Source organism: Apteryx mantelli, chromosome 3 (assembly GCF_036417845.1).
Source record: "Apteryx mantelli isolate bAptMan1 chromosome 3, bAptMan1.hap1, whole genome shotgun sequence".
NCBI lineage: Eukaryota > Metazoa > Chordata > Aves > Apterygiformes > Apterygidae > Apteryx > Apteryx mantelli.
Window position 1 is genome coordinate 57,145,961 of NC_089980.1, and position 21,053 is coordinate 57,167,013.

At 38.7% G+C, this 21,053-nt stretch overlaps 1 protein-coding gene across 1 annotated transcript in view; it reads left to right on the forward strand.

The window, feature by feature from the left end:
• DISC1 (DISC1 scaffold protein) overlaps positions 1 to 21,053 on the forward strand; it is a 206,700-nt gene that overhangs the window by 85,019 nt on the left and 100,628 nt on the right. The window contains exon 9 of the mRNA XM_067294574.1: positions 10,934 to 11,122. Coding sequence (XP_067150675.1) covers positions 10,934 to 11,122 — 189 coding nt within the window. The remainder of the gene's footprint in view (positions 1 to 10,933; positions 11,123 to 21,053) is intronic.

Here is a 21,053-nt window from a genome sequence, read left to right on the forward strand (position 1 = left end):
GAGATCTTGTGTCATCATCCTTTAGCTAGGAATTTATCTATTTCATTAAATATATATAGTACCTGCAAATGAGAGCTGTTTGGGAATATTATGATAAGGATAATCTCCAGCACTACAACAGGGAGGTTTTTTTTTTTTCCTTATGTCCACATGGAAGTGTAGCTTATAAATAGCATAGCATAAATATTAAACACCATCTTTTCACAAAACTTCATGTTGGAACTGTTGCCTCTTTGCCTAGTCTCTGATGTTTATTTAAGGCAAGTTTAGTTTGCTCAAAACAGCAACAGTAATATCAAATCAGCCTTCCAGCTTTGGTGCCAAGTAGTCCTTTTGGGGATGAGTATGTTCAGGAGGGGACAGAGCAGTCAGACTGGAATATGCCAGTATGAGCTGATGCCATGCATGAGCCATGCATCATCCATGTGCTCTGCTGATGTGGGCATCTCGTTTTCATGACTGCACTGTGTTCTGTCATTTTATACAAATTAGCTATAGTCATAAGGTTCTTGACAAGGTGTTGGTATCTCCTCCTGCCATGCTACAAACAGCTTTTTTGTTTGTTTGTTTTCATCTGTCTTTCATTAGAAGGTGATGGCACTCCTGTTTTGTAACTTTTCCATTTTTGAGAATGCTGTTTGATAACAGGTGGAGAACTTTTAGCTGATCTCAGAGGCAAGAATACCAATGCCTCTGTGCACCCTCTAAGGAAGGCTTAGTTTTTTTGGTGAATTGGACACAGACCTATGTCTTGTCATATCACATGACTGGTTCTGCACCTTCAAAATCTTGCTTCCAGCAGCAGCCTGGATCTAATGTCTGAGAGGCATATTGAGATGAATTCATCTTTGTGCCCATATCATAATTTTCTGCTCCAGCATACAGTGCTGTGTACGCCATAGGTACATTCCTGCAACGATCAGTTTATGCTCTGCGAAGTGAAATTTGCTGCTCTGTATTGTTAGAAGTGATGTACTTTTTGGCAAACCTATAAACTCATTTAATAATTAATGCCTTCGAGGCCCCCCCCCCCCCCAAAACCCCCACCCAAGTTCTAAACAATTGCACAAACCTCAAACACCTATGCTATTTGTCCTTTTTGCCATTTCCTAATGGGACTGCCAGTAACTGGATGTCACTCGCTTTCAGTGAGCTTCAAGGATAATTTGTTCCAGCTGAAGTTCCATCATGTTATGTGACTAGACAGCAGAAAATTATTGCTTCTGTTACAGGCATACCTCAGAGATATTGCGGTTTCAGTTCCAGACCACCGCAATAAAGCGAATATTGCAATAAAGTGAGTCCCATGAATTTTTTGGTTTCCTGGTGCATATAAAAGTTATGTTTACACTATACTGTAGTCTATTAAGTGTGAAATAGCATTATGTCTAAAAAACCAATGTACATACCTTAATTAAAAAATACTTTATTGCTAAAAAATGCTAGCCATCATCTGAGCCTTCAGCAAGTCGTAATCTTTTTGCTGATGGAGGGTCTTGCCTCGATGTTGATGGCTGCTGACTGATCGGAGTGGTGGCTGCTGAAGGTTGGGGTGGCTGTGGCAATTTCTTCAAATAAGGCAGCTGTGAAGTTTGCTGCATCGATTGACTCTTCCTTTCACAAAGGATTTCTCTGTAGCATGCGATGCTGTTTGATAGCATTTTACCCACAATAGAACTTCTTTCCAAATTGGAGTCAATGCTCTCAAACCCTGCTGCTGCTTTATCAACTAAGTTTATGTAATATTCTAAATCCTTTGTTGTCATTTCAACAGTGTTCACAGCATCTTCACCGGGAGTAGATTCCATCTCAAGAAACCACTTTCTTTGCTCATCCATAAGAAGCAACTCCTCATCCATTAAAGTTTTATCATGAGATTGCAGCAATTCAGTCACATCTTCAGGCTCTACTTCTCATTCTAGTTCTCTTGCTATTTCCACCACATCTGCAGTTACTTCCTCCACTGAAGTCTTGAACCCCTCCAAGTCATCCATGAGGGTTGGGATCAACTTCTTCCAAGCTCCTGTTAATGTTGATATTTTGACCTCCTCCCATGCATCTCAAATGTTCTTAATGGCATCTAGATTTGTGAATCCTTTCCAGAAGGTTTTCAATTTACTTTGCCCAGATCCATCAGAGGAATCGCTATCTATGGCAGCTATTGCCTTATGAAATGTATTTCTTAAAGAATAAGACTTGAAGTCGAAATGACTCCTTGGTCCATGGGCTGCAGAATGGATGTTGTGTTAGCAGGCATGAAAACAACATTAATCTCGTTGTACATCTCCATCAGAGCTCTTGGGTGACCAGGTGCATTGTCAATGAGCAGTAATATTTTGAAAGGAATCTTTTTTCTGAGCAGTAGGTCTCAACAGTGGGCTTAAAATATTCAGTAAACCATGTTGTAAACAGATATGCCGTCATCCAGGCTTTGTTGTTCCATTTATAGAGCACAGGTAGAGTAGACTGAGCATAATTCTTCAGGGCCCTAGGATTTTTGGAATGGTAAATGAGCATTGGCTTCAACTTAATGTCACGAGCTGCATTAGCCCCTAACAAGAGAGTCAGCCTGTCCTCTGAAGCTTTGAAGCCAGGCATTGACTTCTCCTCTCTAGCTATGAAAGTCCTAGATGGCATCTTCTTCCAAGATAAGGCTGTTTCATCTACGTTGAAAATCTGTTGTTTAGTGTAGCCACCTTCCTCAATTCTCTTAGCTAGATCTTCTGGATAACTTGCTGCAGCTTCTACATCAGCACTTGCTGCTTCACCTTGCACTTCAATGTTATGGTGACTGCTTCTTTCCCGAAAACTCATGAACCAACCTCTGCTAGCTTCAAACTTTTCTTCTGCAGCTTCCTTACCTCTCTCAGCCTTCACAGAATTGGAGAGAGTTCAGGCCTTGCTCTGGATTAGGCTTTGGCTTAAGGGAATGTTGTGGCTGGTCTGATCTTCTATCCAGACCACTAAAACTTTCTCCATATCAGCAAGAAGGCTGTTTCGCTTTCTTGTCATTCGTGTGTTCACTGGAGTAGCACTTTGAATTTCCTTCAAGACCTTTTCCTTTGCATGCACAATGTAGCTCACTGTTTGGCGGAAGAGGCCGAGCTTTCAGCCCATCTCGGCTTTCAACATGCCTTCCTCACTAAGCTTCATCGTTTCTAGCTTTTGATTTAAAGTGAGAGATGTGCGACTCTTCCTTTCACTTGAATGCTTAGAGGCTGCTGTCGGGTTATTAACTGCCCTAATTTCCATATCGCTGTGTCTCGGGGAGTAGGGAGGCCCGAGGAGAGGGAGAGAGATGGGGGAACGGCTGGTCAGTGGAGCAGTCAGAACACATGCAACATTTATTGATTAAGTTTCCTGTCTTATATGGGTGCAGTTCGTGACGCCCCAAAACAATTACAATAGTAACATTCAAGATCACTGATCACAGATCACCATCACAGATATAATAATAATAATGAAAAAGTTTGAAATATTGTGAGAATTACCAAAATGTGCCACAGAGACATGAAATGAGCGTGTGCTGTTGAAAAAATGGCGCCGATAGACTTGTTTGATGCAGGGTTGCCACAAGCCTTCAATTTGTAAAAAACGTAATATCTGCGAAGCACAATAAAATGAGGTATGCCTGTATGTAAGTCAGTCAGTCATGTAGTAACTTACTCTTTTTCTCCCCACTTACCTAACCTCTATCTCTGGAGAGAGACAGGGTAGAAAAATCTCTTTGGCAGCTCCTTTTTCGGGGATTTGTACTCTGAGGAGAAATGTTAGGTGGAGAGAGCTGCGAAAGACTCCAAGGCTCTTGTTTCCCTGTGAAAAGGCTGTCCTGATGTCTTGAAGAGATGTAGGAAAAAGTCTAGCAGCTCGTGCAGTCTGTGGACTGGGGCAGACACCACAATGGCCAATTCAGAGCACCAGCCCCTCTCTCTCTCTTTGCATAGACTGTCCAGGAAGCTTGGCTCTGAATTTTAGTGCCTGCAAATTTGGTGTCTAAACCTAGGCAGCATGACTATTTCTCTTCCTGTTGCCTCTCTGGCTTTCCTTCTTGTCTTGCTTGGCAAAAAGGGTGTAATGACTTCATGCAGCCATCAAGATTACAGATCTGTGCTATTACCCTACCCCTCATCGTGTCCCTTCCATTGATAGTGGTAGTGTGTGGATGCAGAGGAAGAAGAGAGAGGAGACGTAAGAGAACAAGAACCTGAAGGGCATAGGGTGACTGCAGGGGGTGTGAGGGAGGAAGAAATGGTTATGCAGGGAAGCCTGTATGTATGCATGTCTGTACAACTGGGTAACCCTTAAGTCTGAGAGTCACTTTTAGTTAGGTATCCTTTATCATGTGCAGAGATGTGGAAGGAGGATTATATATGGCTTGCAACAACCACTTATTGGCTAATGCATGTAGTAAATTGCTGGGACTAATGTGCTCCTGGGCTAATCTTTACCGTTCTCGTCACCCCCAGTGCAGGCACTTGAGGAGTCTCTGGTGGCCAGGCTGTGTTCAGTCACCGTTCCTCTTTAGAGCAGGCTGAGTCTCAGTTTTGCTGAATTGCCATCTTCCACCTCTCTGCCTTTTTTGCTTCAGTTTTTTTTTTTTCCTTTTCACACTGGCAATTTTCTCTTGAGTCTTTGAGTTGCTATTACTGGTTTAACAATTTTGCTTTTGCCTTTTTTTCTGCTTTTTTTTTTTTAATGGTGCATGGCTTTAGCTTATGCACTCCCATCACAGCTCAACAGTAATTCTTTTCAGTAAAGCTGAACCAAGGTCATACAGCTGTCCTGCACTAGGCTAGGCCTATGGCCACAGACAGCTGAACCTCACAAAAATGGTCTGTAGGTTATATTTGTGTATGGTATTTTACACCTTTTTTTGAAATAGAGTCTACACAGAGATTCTGGTCTTTCTGAGCTGCCCTGGCAGTTTACAGAATTTGGATCCTTGACTTAACATTATTACAGTAGCCAAAAGTTTGTTGTGGATTAAGCTGAGGCTGACATCATCACATTGCAGCTTGCAAGTCAGGAAGATGCGACTGGTTTTCTCTCCATCTGTTTTCCTGCATTTAATGGATTGTCGGTACAGATCAAGGATCCTGCCTCTGCCAACCTCAGAGGTTTATGTGTGTTCAAACTTGACTGTTTGATACTACTTGGAGAATAGCAGAGAGGAAAGGAAATCTTCCCTTGTGTGTGCTATGATATCTTTACTTTCTTGGTACAGGTTAATACTTCTGATAATTACTCTTACCCTGTTCTTGGAAGGGTGTTTCTGAAGAATGAGCCACCTGCTTTTTGGACCCATGAAACAGAATTTTGAGGGCTTTTCTATGGGGAGTTTTCTTGAAAGACTCATGCAAAAACCTTTTCCATCTGCCTTGTCTTAACTGATTTTGTTTTCTGAGTTGCTCAAATGGGGATTCCTGGGTTGCTCTGTACCTACATATTCAATCCCGGTACAAGAGAATTTCTCCTCCAAATGTGTGTCTGTGGGTGTCTCAGCTTCTTTTATATGGATCTTCTTACTTTGCCTTTTCAGGATCACATAAATCATTTCAGTTGCATTATGCTTTGTAAAAGTGCTGGCAAGTGTTGTTGCTTAAAAGCAGTAATTCTGATTCAAATGTTCTGAACTTCTGTGAAATGATAGATATGTCCCTCATTTATTGTTTGTTTCTCTAGAGATGCAAACGCACTGGAACTACTTCTAAAATCTCGTGTTTCTGTCATGTTTTTAGCTTTTCTCTTCATGATAAGTTGAATTATATTTGTTTTCTTCAAGTTCTTTTCTGGTTTTGGAATCAATTTGTATTCTCATTAATCATGGGTTGGAAGATTTTCAGACTTTAATTCTGGTGCCGTTGATAAGTACTATGATGGTAAATGCCCTAAGCTTGAACACCTCTAAGATTTTCACTTTTATGTAGTGTTAGAGGAAGTATTAGTCTTTCAAGAATTAGTTTATAGATAAAGTTAGATAAGGACCACTCTGTGGATTCCTGTATTCAAGCTAATACCCAATATGTAAATTTTACTGTTGTGCAAAAATTGCTCCTTTGTTTGAGCTATAGCGGACATGGCTTCTACAGGGGTGGGACATGCCTCTCTGCTTCTAGTATAAGTGGAAACTCTGAGTGCACATAATTGATGGCATAAATATGAGAAAAACTTGCATTAAAAAAATTGTGGACCATTGACTTTGTCTTGTATTTTGAAAGAGGAATATTTGACAAAGCTTAAATAGTAGCACATTTGCTCAGTTTTACAAAATGGGACAGACTCCACAATATATTTTTAGTCAGTTTGTTGTTGGCAAATGGTATCAAAACAATGACATGTTAGTTTGAGGCTACAAAATGGGCAACAATCTGCCTGATACAGTAAAATCTGACAATGAGCTGTTATAATGGGCATGAGTTTAAATAAAATGTAACTATATATAAAGAACATATACTTCATGTGCACAGTACTATTTAGCTATAGTATACAGCCTTATTAGAAGAATTCTGGGAAGAGAGAAAAATAATGTAGGATGAAGACACTATTTATTTTTACATTGTATAAAAGCAAATAAATAGCTGCTTTGTGCCTGGGGATAATTTTTCTTATTCAATCCCATGTGGGTTTTTTTGCTTGATTTGGCTGGTATTTTTGGCATTCACTTTAAGCCATTGCAGTTTACCTGATGTCACTATCCGTATGAAGCCAGAATAAAACCTTACCTCTTAGTTTTTGAATTCCTAAGTGATCTTCATGTATCCTTTTAACATTTTTCTGTAAACCTTAGGTGTTGCTATTTTAGTTTCTTTAAAATTTCATTCTGTGTAGGAGCTCTGGTATTTGCAGTTTTCTTTTGATGACAAACTGGACTGATTGTTTTTAGTCAAGACAGACTGCATAAAAATCCAGCTCTGACTTCTGTTCCATTATGGTTTTGTCAAATGCTTCAATGAGTGTATTCCCAACTGGCTGACTTCCCCCAGAACTGTACATATGTTATGTTTTAGGTGAAGCTTGTAGAAGAATTTCAGGTTGTTTGTGAAATTTTGGTTGAAACAGTAGATGGTAGATTAGGTGCATAGAAGGCAGAATTTTTGAATCTGACACTTTAGCTACTCCTCAAGTCAAATCCTGAATTCTACTGCCTATGAATTCAAGCTTTTTCCCCCTCATGGCAGTGTTCTTGAAGCACATTGCTGTGGCAGTCTGTGTGACAGGGTATTTGGTTTCCTCTACAGAAAACTGCTAAAGTGCCAGGCACTCTGGAGAGAGAGGAGGATTAAGGATGTGAGAGAGGAAAGGGCCCCAGAGGGCAAGATTAAGGCTGAAGTTTAGACTGGGTTTTTGTTGCTGTCTTTTGAGATAACAGTAAGGTTAAACGTCTCAAAGTTAAGTGTACAAACTCAGCTCCTTAAGACAGTGTATTTTAAGTGTTATTCACCCTATTCAGAGCAGCGTATACTTGGGATTAGTTGCAAAGGGACAATATGACTCTTCAGTGCAGTACTTGTAATACAATGAGTTTGGCTCATGTGAGTGTTTTCAGATTTTATTATAATCCCAATTATATTTCACATGATGATTATTATTTTTTTTCCTCGATGGAGTTGATTATTTCTTTCAGAGTTTGTTGTTTCCATGCATTTATTGAAGTTTAAACTGAACAGCTTTAAGATACCAGTAGGGCAATAAACTTTCTAGCATGGGCATTTATAAACAATTTTCTGAAGTTGTAGATTCCCCCATTTAGTGTACCAGTTTGTGTATGTTTATTTATATGAGCATATATGCAGTGGGTGAAACTGCACATCAGTAGTATCATTATGAGGCAGGAGGAAGGATGGGAAAAGTGACATTTTGCTGTTCTGTCCCCTTTGCAGAATGCCATTATTACCTTTCTGAGGTCTTGGTATGGACAGAAGCTCAGCTTTGAGTTATAATATTTGTTTCTTGATTTTGTTGTCTCTGTGCAGATTTTTCGAGTGACCAGTCCTATTTGCTTTGGTGATTTAGACTTTCCAGGGAAGAAAAGGACTGACGTTATTTATCTAATGTCATCCAATTAGAATTCTCTCCAGTGGTATAGCTGTGGAAAATGTACCTCTGAATGTTCAATAAAGTAATGGTTGTTGTGTTCACTTAGGAACAATGGTTATTTTATCATTAAAGAAGAGAGTTTTAACAGTCTCAGAATATTAGCAGAATAAAATATTTTGGCAAATGTCTGAAGAATGTTTCTACAGCATCCAAAGTGACATTGGCTCTTAACAAAAAAAGAAAAAAACAAAACCCCCAAGACTCTCCAAAACAGGACAGCATGTTTTTAGATGTTGGCAGCTAGAGGTTATATTTATTAATTTTTAAATCAACTTTCTTATGGCATTTAGAAACAGTTATTTTAGTTGCTGTGATTGAGGTCAGAAGCTCAGTGATGATACTTGGTGGAGCATCAATCTGTATATGCTCTTCTGAATTTTCACTGCAGCTTTTCAGGCATTTCTGCTGTCAGGAAAATCTACATCAGACAGTTTGGGCTTTTGGGCATACGTCTGATGCCATTTCCTCATAGGCTCAGTTTTGATATAAACTTCCCCTCTGGGAATTAAGATCCATTCAATATGTATAAAACTTTCATGTATAATACCATACCTTTCTTCTTGCTGATTTCTGAAGTGTCAGAGAAGGCTCCAGCTTCTAATGAAGAATATCTTGTCCTCATGTATTATTAAGGATCCTGTTCACTGATGCTTGGGATGAGTTCAGGTGCAGTAAAGGTGCAGCATTTAACTGTAAGTCTTGCTGCCTTAGAAACATCTGAATATCTGCCGTTTTTCCAGGGATTTTTGTCTTGCTTATCTTTCTGCCAGGTTTTACCCATTTGGAAACACATGACAGACTAAGGTGATAAAATTTGCACTGTTTTGCCTACATAAATGCGTTTGAAAACTGTTACATCCTCTTAATCGTAAAGCATATTTGTAAGTATTTAATTGTTTAATTCTTTGTAGGCTACAACTGGCAAACAGGGTTTTAGCTGTGAAGTAGAGAAGAAGTTTTCAATTCTTAAAACAAAAAAAGAATTTGTCTCCTTTAAGTAGGAAAAAGGGTTGGCTTGACAGTACATTTACCTCTTATGACTAAATTAAAAAAACACTGGCCACCATGCTTAGCAATGTTTTATATTTAAACCTGACTTACTTTATACAGTCTTTTCCAAAATTTTGAAAAATGCAATCTCCTTTTGGCACATCTGCCTCTATATGGCCCAGCTGAGTTGGCAGCAGCATCTTTCAGGATGATGGCTGTTAATATTGGCTCTGAGTGTTTCTGTCTGCTCCTGCACTCTGGAGGAATGGAGCCGCTGTCAGTGACTAAAGGCAGTTTGGAGTCTTCTGACTAGTGTAAATACTTGCATCCAGTTCTTGCTCCCTTGTCCTGGAGGAACTGAACAGCAGCCCAGCATTTCTCTTTAAGACTTTGTGACCAACACTTTTGAGACAGCCAGGCAAAAGGGAAGTAGTGCTACAATTTAGGAAGCTCTGATGTGGATCTGATGTTTTGGAATGTACCTTAATTTTCTAAAATAAACTTTTGAATTTATCTGTTGTCTGTAAGCAACGTCTTACTATATTTTTGGAAAAAAAAGGATAATTTAATATCTGAATAATGCTGGTATTATAAAGTTATTTACGGAGTCTGAAATCATTGCATATACTTTGTAGTCCGATGAGGCACCCTGTATGTGTGACTGGATGTGCATCTCATCAATATTTGGATCAAGGCTAAATTTGTAAATGTTAAATGCCTTTACTTACTAGATCAAACTGCTAAATTTTACTTAAGTTAGGACAACGCTAGAGCTCTGTTCTTGTGCTGGGGATATTCTGTCTTGTGTCCGACAAGTCTACATGGAAACGATTTCTCAGTGCAAGTATTCTGTTGATGGAAGTATTTTTGTTTTTTAAAACAAGTAGTTAAATCATTAAAAAAGACACATGTACGGCTGTATAAATGTAGCATAGCAATAGTTACTACTGTTTAAAAATGGTTTAGTAGCTGAGCCCCTCACCATCTTTAGTATATTTATACCTAAGACTTCTCTATGAAGCAAGGAAACATGCCTATCCCTGTTCTTATAAAACTGTGTTTGAGAAAGATTAAGTGGCTAATGTTATATGCTACAGCGTAAACCAGTTGGGAATTGAACTTTGGACTCTGGTTCCGTGTCCAAAGGAGCTGAACTTTTTTTAAAGACTCCAGAGCAATGTGAGCTGGCAATACCTAGGTATTCTGCTGGTCTCTCCCATGCTTCAGGGAGAGCCCGATGTGGAGAGTTGTGACTTTTAAATATGTTCGCTCAGAATTTTCTTCTGATGTTCCTTTTAGTTGGTGCCTGCCACTTAAGAAACGTGATGTGTCATTTATGAACAACCTTCTGGTGCTTATTATGAAGAACTGCGTGGTGCTTCTTTGTTCAAGGAGAAATATTTTAGAGTCTAGCAGATTGATAGCATCTATTTCAAAAACATTGTGAGTTGAGGTATCCTCCAAAAACTGCAGATGGTCTGACTGATTACAGCACAATGATCCATGAATTACACTCTAACATTTTCTGCAGGGCAGGCCTTAGAAATAGATTTTCTCTAAAAATGTAAATGGTAGCAATAAAAAAAGACTATTTCTGTATGTATGAATTTAAATCTCCTACAATTGTGATTCTTTTTGTAGTAGTTTAATAAAATGGATGCTTGCAAGCTGTTCAGTCTTACTGCAAAACAGTCTTTTTTTTTTTTTTTCTGATCTGGTCTTTTAGTTGCTTTTGCAGAGTATAGTTGCTTAATTTCCATTGTTTTCTGTGTAACCTACTGATGTTGCAAATGTCTGCTTCATTGTCTCTTCCTCCCTCTTCCCTCTGCCCCGAATGGACATGCAGGAAGTAATTTCGGGACAGCTAAGGATCTGACAGAAGAAATAAGATCATTAACATCTGAGAAGGAGGGGCTGGAAGGACTTCTCAATGAGCTGTTGGTGTTGAGTGCCAGAAATGTCCAAAAATTAGAGAGAATTAAAGATGATTACAACAGACTGAAACAAGAACTTGAGCAGGGAGAGACCACCTTTGGTAAGTAATTCACAGGCGATTACAGCTTTTGCTCCATCGTGGGCATCTAGAAGTCTGCTGGGTTTGATGAGCCACCCTGCATTTCACAAAATGTACAGTTTTTTAGAGGAAAATTTGGCCAGGACCTAGATAAGCAATATGCTGCACATGATCTTCAGCTTTGTCTGGTCGCTGGTGGGGGAGGGGGAAGCTGAGGAAGAGGAGGAGTATCCTGGCAAAATACTGGTTTTGAGATCTCTCTTAGCCCAGTTCTCAAACACTTACTTTTCTAAGCCCCGTGTTGTAATAATGATGATGATGCCCTGCATATATTCGCATACAGTGAAATACACATAAATAATCTTTTAGGTGTAAGCAGAAGATGATGCTGAATGTAACAACAATAGCAATGTATTCAATAAAGCTTTTCCTGGTAGCTCTAAATGTGCGAGGTGAAAGGGGAGCATGGTTCTGAAGGCAAGGGTTCTTTATTAAGTTTTTGCTTGGGAGGATTTAAACAGCTTAACAAACACAGCTCGCATATACCCATAAGCAGTGTACTTGGATTGCAGTGTCATAGTGGAATTGGAGAAGTTATCTGCAATTACGGGAAAAACTACAGACAAATTAACAAAGTAGCAAAGCCTCTGGGCTTGGCCAATCCTCTCTGTCTAATGTCCCCCCTCCTGAAGCTATGCAGATAAAGTGGCCTTGCTGCTTGATTTAAATGTTACTCAGCCTTTTAATTTACTGATTACAAATGTACAGTTACTATGGTTACCTCTAAACAGGTAAGTATAAATCTGAGAGATTCATTAAAGCTCTAGGGGTTTGAATATCTTTGCTTTTTCATGATCTTATGGACCAGAGGTTGGTTGAGGACAGAAAAGTGCCTCAGTTTTAAAAGAATATGAAGTCTCTTCATAGGCAAGTAGATAGGCAGAGTTATCTTAGAAGCAAAACGTTTTGCAGACAACTGAACATGTCTAAAGTGATAATACCCTTTAAAATACGCAGAAGAATACATGTATACTCCTAGATAAGAACTTGCTTTCTTAGAAACTAGATGGCTAAAAGTTTTAACAATATTCATCAAAGAGGTACATTAATACCTAAGTAATGTGATCCAAAACCACATTGTGCAGTGCTTCCTCATTGCTTGGATTTGCAGGTGGGTGGAAAAGGGTTCTGACCCTCTGAGCTGTCCATTTAGTTGCTACTTGTTTCTAGGACAATGAAGCATCCTGTAACACACAGTTTTGTTGGATTTCTTGGGGGGGAAACACTTCTCATTTGTATTTTTATTCAGCAGAGTTTCAAACAAAACCTATATAAGACTGTTGCTGAAGTCACAGAACTGGTAGCAGTTCAGAGACTCTTTTTTCCTTTGCATTTTTGTAGCTGCAATGAAGTGTCATCTTGTTCTGACCTCTACTGTCCTACAATTTATGAGAATAAATTGCAAAACACAGGATGTTTACCAAGTGGATTGTTCTTTAAATTTATTGTAATTCTGTAGGAGTTAGAAGAGAAATTTTATCCTTGTGTAAAATAAAACTCTATTAAGCACATCCTCATCAGAGATCTATAAATTGAAATCTGGGATCTTTCCTTGTCCTCATCCCTGCCCCTCTTGCATGTAATCTACACCATTTTCTTCTTTAAAGAATGGAAACTCCTTTAAGTTTGCGAACACTAGCATGAGATTGATACCAACACATTTAATTAAAAAAAAGCCTTCTGTTACACTCTGGAAAATAGTAAACACATTGTGTCTTAAAGGAGACATCCACTTTTATGAACTGGTTGTTGTTTTGTACAGTACTTTTATGTTTGGAGAGTAAAGCATAAGCAGTGGGAACAGAATTTTGTTACTGTGGGATAGTTAAAGCCACAGATAGTATATTATGATTGAGGAGATTTTTGCTGTGGCTGTTGCTGTCTTTTATGTTGTTGGATGCTGCACCCTGTTGTCTATGGTGGACTGACTGGGAATGGGGATTGTTTTTTCAGGGCAATTGTTGCAGTTTGCAACTTTTAACAACTGAAAACTTAAACGAATTGACTTTTCGAGATGTTAATGTTCATCCTAATATATATTTACACTAAAAAAAGAAGAGAAAATGAAAAAGCAACTTCCACTTGAATAAGGTGGAAGTTCTTTTTTAAAAGCAATTTTGGAAGTGGAAGAGGGAGAATTTTGGGGAACTGGAAGTAACACCCAAACAGCACTGTTTCCCTTCCCTCCAGTTTGATAAGTTTCCCTGAACATTCCTGTCTTACCAATATTCTTTTTAAAAGCTGTTATTTCACACTCACTTTTCTTGTCTCTCTTCCTTTTCTCCCTTTCCTTCTCTTCTTACTTCCCTAGGTTTATTTTAATCGGTTCCCTAATGGCTTCACCACATGGTCCTACAAACAGTAGTGCCCTTTCAAGGGAATATATAGCATGAGGCTTGCAACAGGCAGCAGGAGTGAGAGGGAGAGCAGAGCTGCTGTTTTCTCTGCTAGCGTTGGGTTTTGCCAATTTAGTGTATATGAAGCCATAATCCTGTACTGGAAATATTAGGGTGAAAAGAGAGCTGCCAAATGTTGAGCAGTGAAATAAGATGCAGAGTTTTTGCGTAAAGGATAATATGAAGGGTGTACCTGCAGTGAGCTGAGGTATTTTTGCTGCTGCTGTTTAAAGGAACCAAAGATAATTGTGTTGGATTTGTCTGCACTGTGAAAGGTGCGATTTGAGCCGGAGTAGCAGAGCTAACCCTGGCAATAGCAGTCCAAATGCAGCAGCACAGCCCAGGAGTTTTTTTCCCTTTGTGTTATCAGCACTAGCGAGATTATAACTAGTGCATCTACGTCCCCAAAAGTTGAACCAGTTCCCCAGCAATCTGCAACAAATCTATTTGTGACTTTTGGACTTTTTTCCTCCATTTTCCTTTCACAGTTCTGAATTCAGGTCTCGACAGGCTTTTCTCTTTCATTGTGGCAGTAGCTCCGAGTGTAATTAGAGCCTTGCCCCTAGGCTAGTGCAAGGCTGTACACAGACATCCCGGAGCTGATTATACTTTTAAGCTGGAGCTAGCTGACTTATTGCAGGACTTAGTGGGAAAGCCAGGCTCCAGGTTTTGTTGTTGGCGAAAGCCAGTAAAATCTGCGCTGCTGCTGCTGCAAAAGGCACTTCCGCCTTTACCGCTGCCCCAGGGAAGGTGACGGTGCCCCATCTGCCTGCAAGCCACCAGCTCTGTGCTGGTGCGAAGCCTGGCTCTGGCGGGGCTTGCTAGCCTGCCCCGAGCGCCTGCTGGGCTGACTGGAGGTTACACAGCCGCACGGCTTGTGGCGGGGATTATGTGGACCTGCTGCTTTTGGTGATGGCACGATTTTGCAGGAGCGTGGTCTGGCAGCAAGACGGCTCCTGAAACGCTCCTGCTGCTCGAGCTAGTAATGCAGCCGGGGCTCAGCTGCTCTGTGCTCAGCTAAAATTAGCATGAGCGATGGGTACCGTTGCTTTGTGCAGACCGTTACTGTTCAGTTTGACTTCTCCCTCTTGAGCTACCAACCAGGGAGAGAAATCCTTTCTCCATCTAACTGCACTAGCTGGGGGTGTTGCTGTCCTCCATTAACTGCTCACAGTTAATAAGGGAGTGTGTGGGAACTTAGGCAAAATGAGATGGGATAACTTAAACAGCACAAATGGTCTGGGCTAGCCTGGTTGATGTATGTGCTAAAGCAGGCTGGGAGTGTTCCTGCGATTCCTCCTCTTGGCAGTTGTGGGCGAGCTCTGCCACGCTTTGACCTGGCTCTACTATTTATGAAATAAATGTCTGCCACAGACTGAACAAAGGTTACTGAAAGTGATGCAGAGAAAACAGTCCCTAAGTCTTCTCTTCTTGGAAGGTTTATGCTAGTTTAAATGAGTTAGGGGATTGAAATGTCTTTCACTCTATGAAGGAGATGCTTATTTTTCTCCTGGAGAGGTAACTGGATCGACTGGGTGCCCTGAGCAGTTGCCTGCTCTCATTCTTGCTTTCATATTGTTTCCAGGGAATAATCTTCTACTTTTCCTACCTCAGGAGCCCTCCCTCTTTTCTCTTATAGCTCCTTAAAACCTTCTGCATAGGTATTTCTACACGCAGCCTTTTCTACGTCATCTTCAACTGCTATCTTTTGTGCCTGTGAACTTCTTAAAAAATTTATTTTGAAATGGCTGTTGAACTGAAGATAATACCAGTTTGCCTGAAAATATCTTTTTTTTTTAAACAAAAAAAATTGGAACACTAAAATGTGTGTATGTGTTTGTCTCTCTTGTGTATAAATTGGTCACCTGTTTTTTCTTCATTAATAATTGTTGATTTCTCACAGTAATGTCGATATAAGAAAGCAGACGTCAAGGGAAGAGACTTAATCACACAATAATCAGAGCTGGAATTTTAAACAGGATGCATCATTAGCATGTTAATGAATTTTCTCACTTTGTGCCAGCTGCCCAAGTATAAAAGATATTGCAGATGTACTGCAAAAATCAGGCTTAGCTTACTGTGCTGAGAGCTGTCAGTGTTCTCTACAAAGGAGACTTGATAAAAATCCTTTCATATTTTTAGAGATGCTCAAAGATATTTTTTCCCTTTGGATAATAGAAGCATCAAAAAGTAACTTATTGATTAGTATTTTAGGATGAATAGTACTAATTTGTCCTTTATATAGTAACTTTCTTTTGAGGGCATCGGAGCACTTTTATAGAAGCGATTTACTATTATTGCCATTTTACACATACAAAAACCAGAGAAACAGAGAGGTCATGTAATTTTACTTGAAATGGTAGTGAAGCCAAGTTTCCTGATTGATGCTCTAGCAAGTTAAATTAATCACTTTAAATAAACAGATTTGAAATTAAGTGATACTTTGTGATGAGCTTTGCATTCTTCTAGACCACAGGAATTTCTATAGCCTTTGACATAATGGTTCTGAGAAAATCTTTGAAGATCTCGTGCTTTACTGTTGACCAGGCCTGCCTTATGAAGTCAAAGGGCTCTGTTATGGTGAGGAAGATAATTGCTTTGCAGCCCAGAACAGCCAAAACCTTGTTCCAGACAAGTGAAACTTAATTACTTGCCTGTCTGCCAAACTGCTGGATTGCACTTAAAAATCCTGGCTTGCACTGATTGGCATTTCTAACCTAGGGCTGGAAATGAAAGCTACCCTCTTGTCTCAGTTTCCTCATTACCAGCATTGAAGGGCAGGTTTGCTGGCTTCATATGCCGAGTCCCTTTTCTGGCTGCGTTCAGCCAATTTCTGCCTCTATTACATACACTTTGGGGAAAACATCTACTGGTAAGTAATGTATGTATGCACAAAACTAGGGGGGGCCCTATTACATGATCTAATTGTTAGGTTGACCTTGCCAAGTCACTGTGAGTAGAATTTCTATACCGAATGAATTTCTAGAGGAAATATAAAATAAAGGCTATTATGTGCGTCAAAGCAGCTTATTAACCCTTTTTATAACCATTGTTTGGAAGCTGATACTTCAGTCTTTACTGCTGAACTCTCGTTAACATCACTGAGAGCTTTATTGCCTTAGAAATTGCTTGTGTTGGTGCTAAAGCTCTTAACCAGCCTGCTTGTAGAGTGGCTGAGTTTTCCTGGAGATGAACAGATATATTTATTAAATAATGTATTGGATGTAGCAGAGGGTTAGCTTAGGAAGCTGGAATTTTCCTTTCTGAAATGCATGTAGCATGCTTTCACACTCAGTTTTTCTTACTCTTGTTCAATGAACATACTCTGCATGCTTGCACAGAATATCTCCTAGCTATTTGTCCTGTACCTGAAGAGAAACCTATCCATGTCCATTTTTATTTACTTTTTTATTTTTTGAAAAGCGTGCTTGGCTGCTTAAAGCTGAAATGTGGTATAGTTTGTTCAGAATGTACATTGAAGAATAACAAAAATTCTCCTACTCTTTTTACAGACATTGTTCAAAAGCTCTATATTTGGCCATTATGCAGGATAAAATTAATTACTCTGAGACTTAACATTCATGTGGACAACAGAAAAGCACTAGGAGTGCTGCTTAAAATAATACAGGCTTTGCATACAAAAAGTATTTATGAAAAACAGGTTCTCTGTTTCTTGCACAATTGTATAGGATGTGATTTACCTAACTGTTAATGAGTATTTACTGTAAAGTACTTTTATTCCCTTTTAAAGGCACAGTTTTATTCTGACAGATTCAGCATCAAAAGTCTCATAACAGAAGTAAGTGCAAAGTGTTTCTCATTGGGAAACCTTTCTTTTTTAATTTAAATATTTGTTTTTAATAAAAGTTGTTATACAAAAACTGCTATTTTTCTTTCTAACTTTGATTTTTGTAACACTTTTTGGAAAGGTCTAAAAGCTATTAAAACTCCCTAGCGTTCTTAATTATTTCAAAAAATATCATTTCAGCATCTGTCTGTGCTTTGAAAAAATTATTCCACCTTTTTCTTTACTGATTTCCAGCTTGTGTTTGTAATGTTTCTTCAATGTTGTTTTTTTCTGTGCCAAATAGGCTTTCCATATTCTTTCCACAGTTCATCTCGTGTCTGAGTGATTATCTGATTTTAAACTGAAAAGATGAACCTTTTGATTGCTTCTGTTTAAATAAATCATTAAAGGAAAACCACACAGCATGTAACAGATGGGCTTCCATGAGGAAGAAGCTGTTCGGAGTCTCATTGTGTGTCCACTTTTAATTTGTGCAAGGTCATTATGTTCCATGTGTCATAAGTATCTGAAATGCTGGTTGTCATTCAAATGAGAGGTGGGATGGAATGGTTTATTGCATGTCTGTGGCCATCTCTCTTTTAACAGTGATCTTGTCAGATTTAGCTAGCTTTTACTCTGTTTAGCTTTCACAAAATGTATAAAATGCTAGGTGGTGATGGAGGAAGTGGCACTGGCAGTGCAGCTGGTCAGTCTTTACTCTGAGTTGACATTCAACTGATGCTCCAAAGTAGCACTCAGCAGTCTTTTGTCAGGCAGTATGTAAAAGCCAGATCCATGTTAAAAAAAATAAAAAAATAAAAAACTTGCAGATCTCTGTTTCTATTGCCTTGGCCAAATACATTATGAGTAATTGCATTCTGCCCACTGGTACTCTTTGCTGTTTCATTTGAAAAATTGTTATTTCTGCTTTTGCTCTGAGTTGTGCCATTATGCACATTGCATGTTTGTCTGCATTTCATTGGTTGTCGGCATGATTCTCAATTTTTGTGGGCATTTGTAAAGCACTTGGGATCTTTTGGGTTAAGTGTAACCATATACTTCTTTTAGTCTTGTAATTCATTAATGATTATCCCTGTATTTCAAATTGTTATCAAGCTTTGAGGATCAGTTTTGGACTGCTGGTTTTCATTCCATGTTGTTCTCCCCCCAAAATCTATATAAAATAAGTTAAAATGGTTTTCTGATTAAGAGATCTGTTAAATAATTTTTACTGTAATAGGTTTTTTTTAATGTGTTATGGAGTTGTCTTTCTGATGAATATAAACTGTAAGAATTTAGTAATTTATAAAGAGTTAAGTTCTTCTAAGCATTTTCTACAAGCAAAAAGTACAGTATATTTTTATTTTAGACATTAATTTTGTCAGAATTGAAAAAACTGGAAACTCATCTGTTTTAGCATAATTAGGTTGGCCATATGTCTTGAGTCACTTGCAATTGTGTTTCTCATAATGGTGATTATAAAGGTCATCTTGTTTGGTGTTTTTCAATTCAATATGTAAAATACTTAATGATTTTTCATTTTAAAGGATAGAGGTTTACTTTATATAAAAGCAGTGGAAGTGTTAAATTTAACTGGGTTGTTCTGTATAATTAGATGCAAATATCTGTAATACAGAGAATATGAAATGAGTGTTCAGGCAACTTGAACTGACACAGTAGCTTGGTTCAAAGTACCTATAGGAGTCTTTTGATCAGGCCATTTCTGTGTTGATGCTCAAAGGTGAGCTTCTCTTCCATTTCTTTCTACTGAGATCTGTTGGTTCATGATCTTTACTGAAATGTTTTATATACCTTCGCAATACTCCCCTTCTTTGTAGACAGCAGTAGAACCTGATACAACAGAGTAATAAACTCCTTAAATGTCATGGTACTGATTCTGCAGTCATAGAGGTGGTTATGTACTAGGTGTAAGAAATGAAACTTGGTCTGAAGTTTTATGATGGCTCTTTTCAGGAAAAATGGTGATGTTCTCTTTAATTAGGAAAAATAGTGAAGATATCAAGGTTTTGTAAGTTTGTAAGAAATATAGAGTGGCTCTGTTGGAATCATGGCAGGTAATCTGGTGGTTAAAAGTGCTATTGAAAGACCTTCTGCTATAGTGAAAGTTGGGGGCATCCAAATTCAGTAAGCAACTTTCAACCCTATCATACAACATGCACCCTTTAATGTGCAACTGTGCATAAAAAACAAACAAAAAGTTCTTAAACCATGCCATAACCTTTTCCTTTGCGTCTGAAATGCTATTGCCAGCTATATATTGAGGGTGTTAAATTTTTGTTGTGTGTGTAGCGTCAAATAATTCTTGGTTTGCCATCTACATTCTAGGTTTCTGCATCACTCCACTTTTTTGTGTAAATCTGTTTCAAATGATAGACTTGCAACAGCATAAATATGAAGCAACACAGCAATGAATTTGGAAGTACATATCACCAGTTTTAATCAATCTTCATTAGATTCTAATTTTGCAGTTGGGTCTTCTGAGAAGATACTGTCATTTTTTGATAAGTATGGTTAGTTTTGGAGGAAGTGAGATGCTGGGATGCCAGAATGCTAGCATTAGAAAAGAAGGAAAAAAAGAAAATGCCTTCTGCTCATCTGACAGGATAGGTTCCCATATGCTATTCTAAACTACTTTAGCACTAAATTAGCCCTGGTGATTACCAACCAGCAAACTGTCCTAAAGATTTGCTACTTCTTCTTGAGTTTGTCCTGATAGTACTTTCGTGCTACTATATATTCTGTTTTATTTCATTGTGAAGCTCTCTTTTTCCTCATGGTATACAGCATCCATTTCTCCATGTAGCACTGCATGAATTCCACCTTTGGCAGAATGATAAAATTGTGGCTGTCTGAAGCTGCTCAGAGCTATTGAGAAAGGTGGAAGGTGCCTGAGGAAGGTGGGGGCTTCAGAAGAGGGCCAATAAAACTGCCAAGGTCTGTAGTTACACTTAACAGATAGGATCTAATTACTTATCTGTTCAAAGAAAGGTAAATATTATTATCCCTGTCTGACAGATGAGGAAACTGAGGCACCTAGGTAATTGGTTTTCTGATTTCTCTTCCTTTTGTCATTTCATATAGATATTGCCCATATGTGTTTGATCAGGACCTGCTGGATGGGATTGCAACATGAGCCCTGATTTCTTTGACAATTTAATCCTGAAACATTGACTGATTGGAAGTATGAAGGCAGTATTTGGCCCATTAAAAACCTGATGTTTTGTTGAAAAAGTGAATAAGCAGGTGGCCTAGCATTCACAGGTTTCTTTATTTAGGTTATGTTCATTTCTCAACAAGGGTTTTAATTCTGGATGTCATACAGTGTGGCTTCATTTTGTTTTCTTGAATCTTTGGTATTGTTAAAGTTATTTAACATGGTATGGTATCTGATAACAGAGGAGATCGTTTGGTATTTTCAGTTCCCATGGATGTGCAAATGCTCTTAAGGATGCTTGCCTCATTTGCTTTCTTTTGAGGATAAGCATAGAGATGGATAGGATATTTAAGGAATTATCAGTGCATTTTCAAGTATTGCTCCAATGAAGCCAACAGACAGTTATCCTTCCACAGGTTCAGGATATTTGCAGACTGAAGATGAAAATAATACAGCATTGTACATTCAGTAATTTTTTTTTTTACTCTGTAAGCCAGAAAATATTATTCTGGGACATCTGGGATCACTGATGTA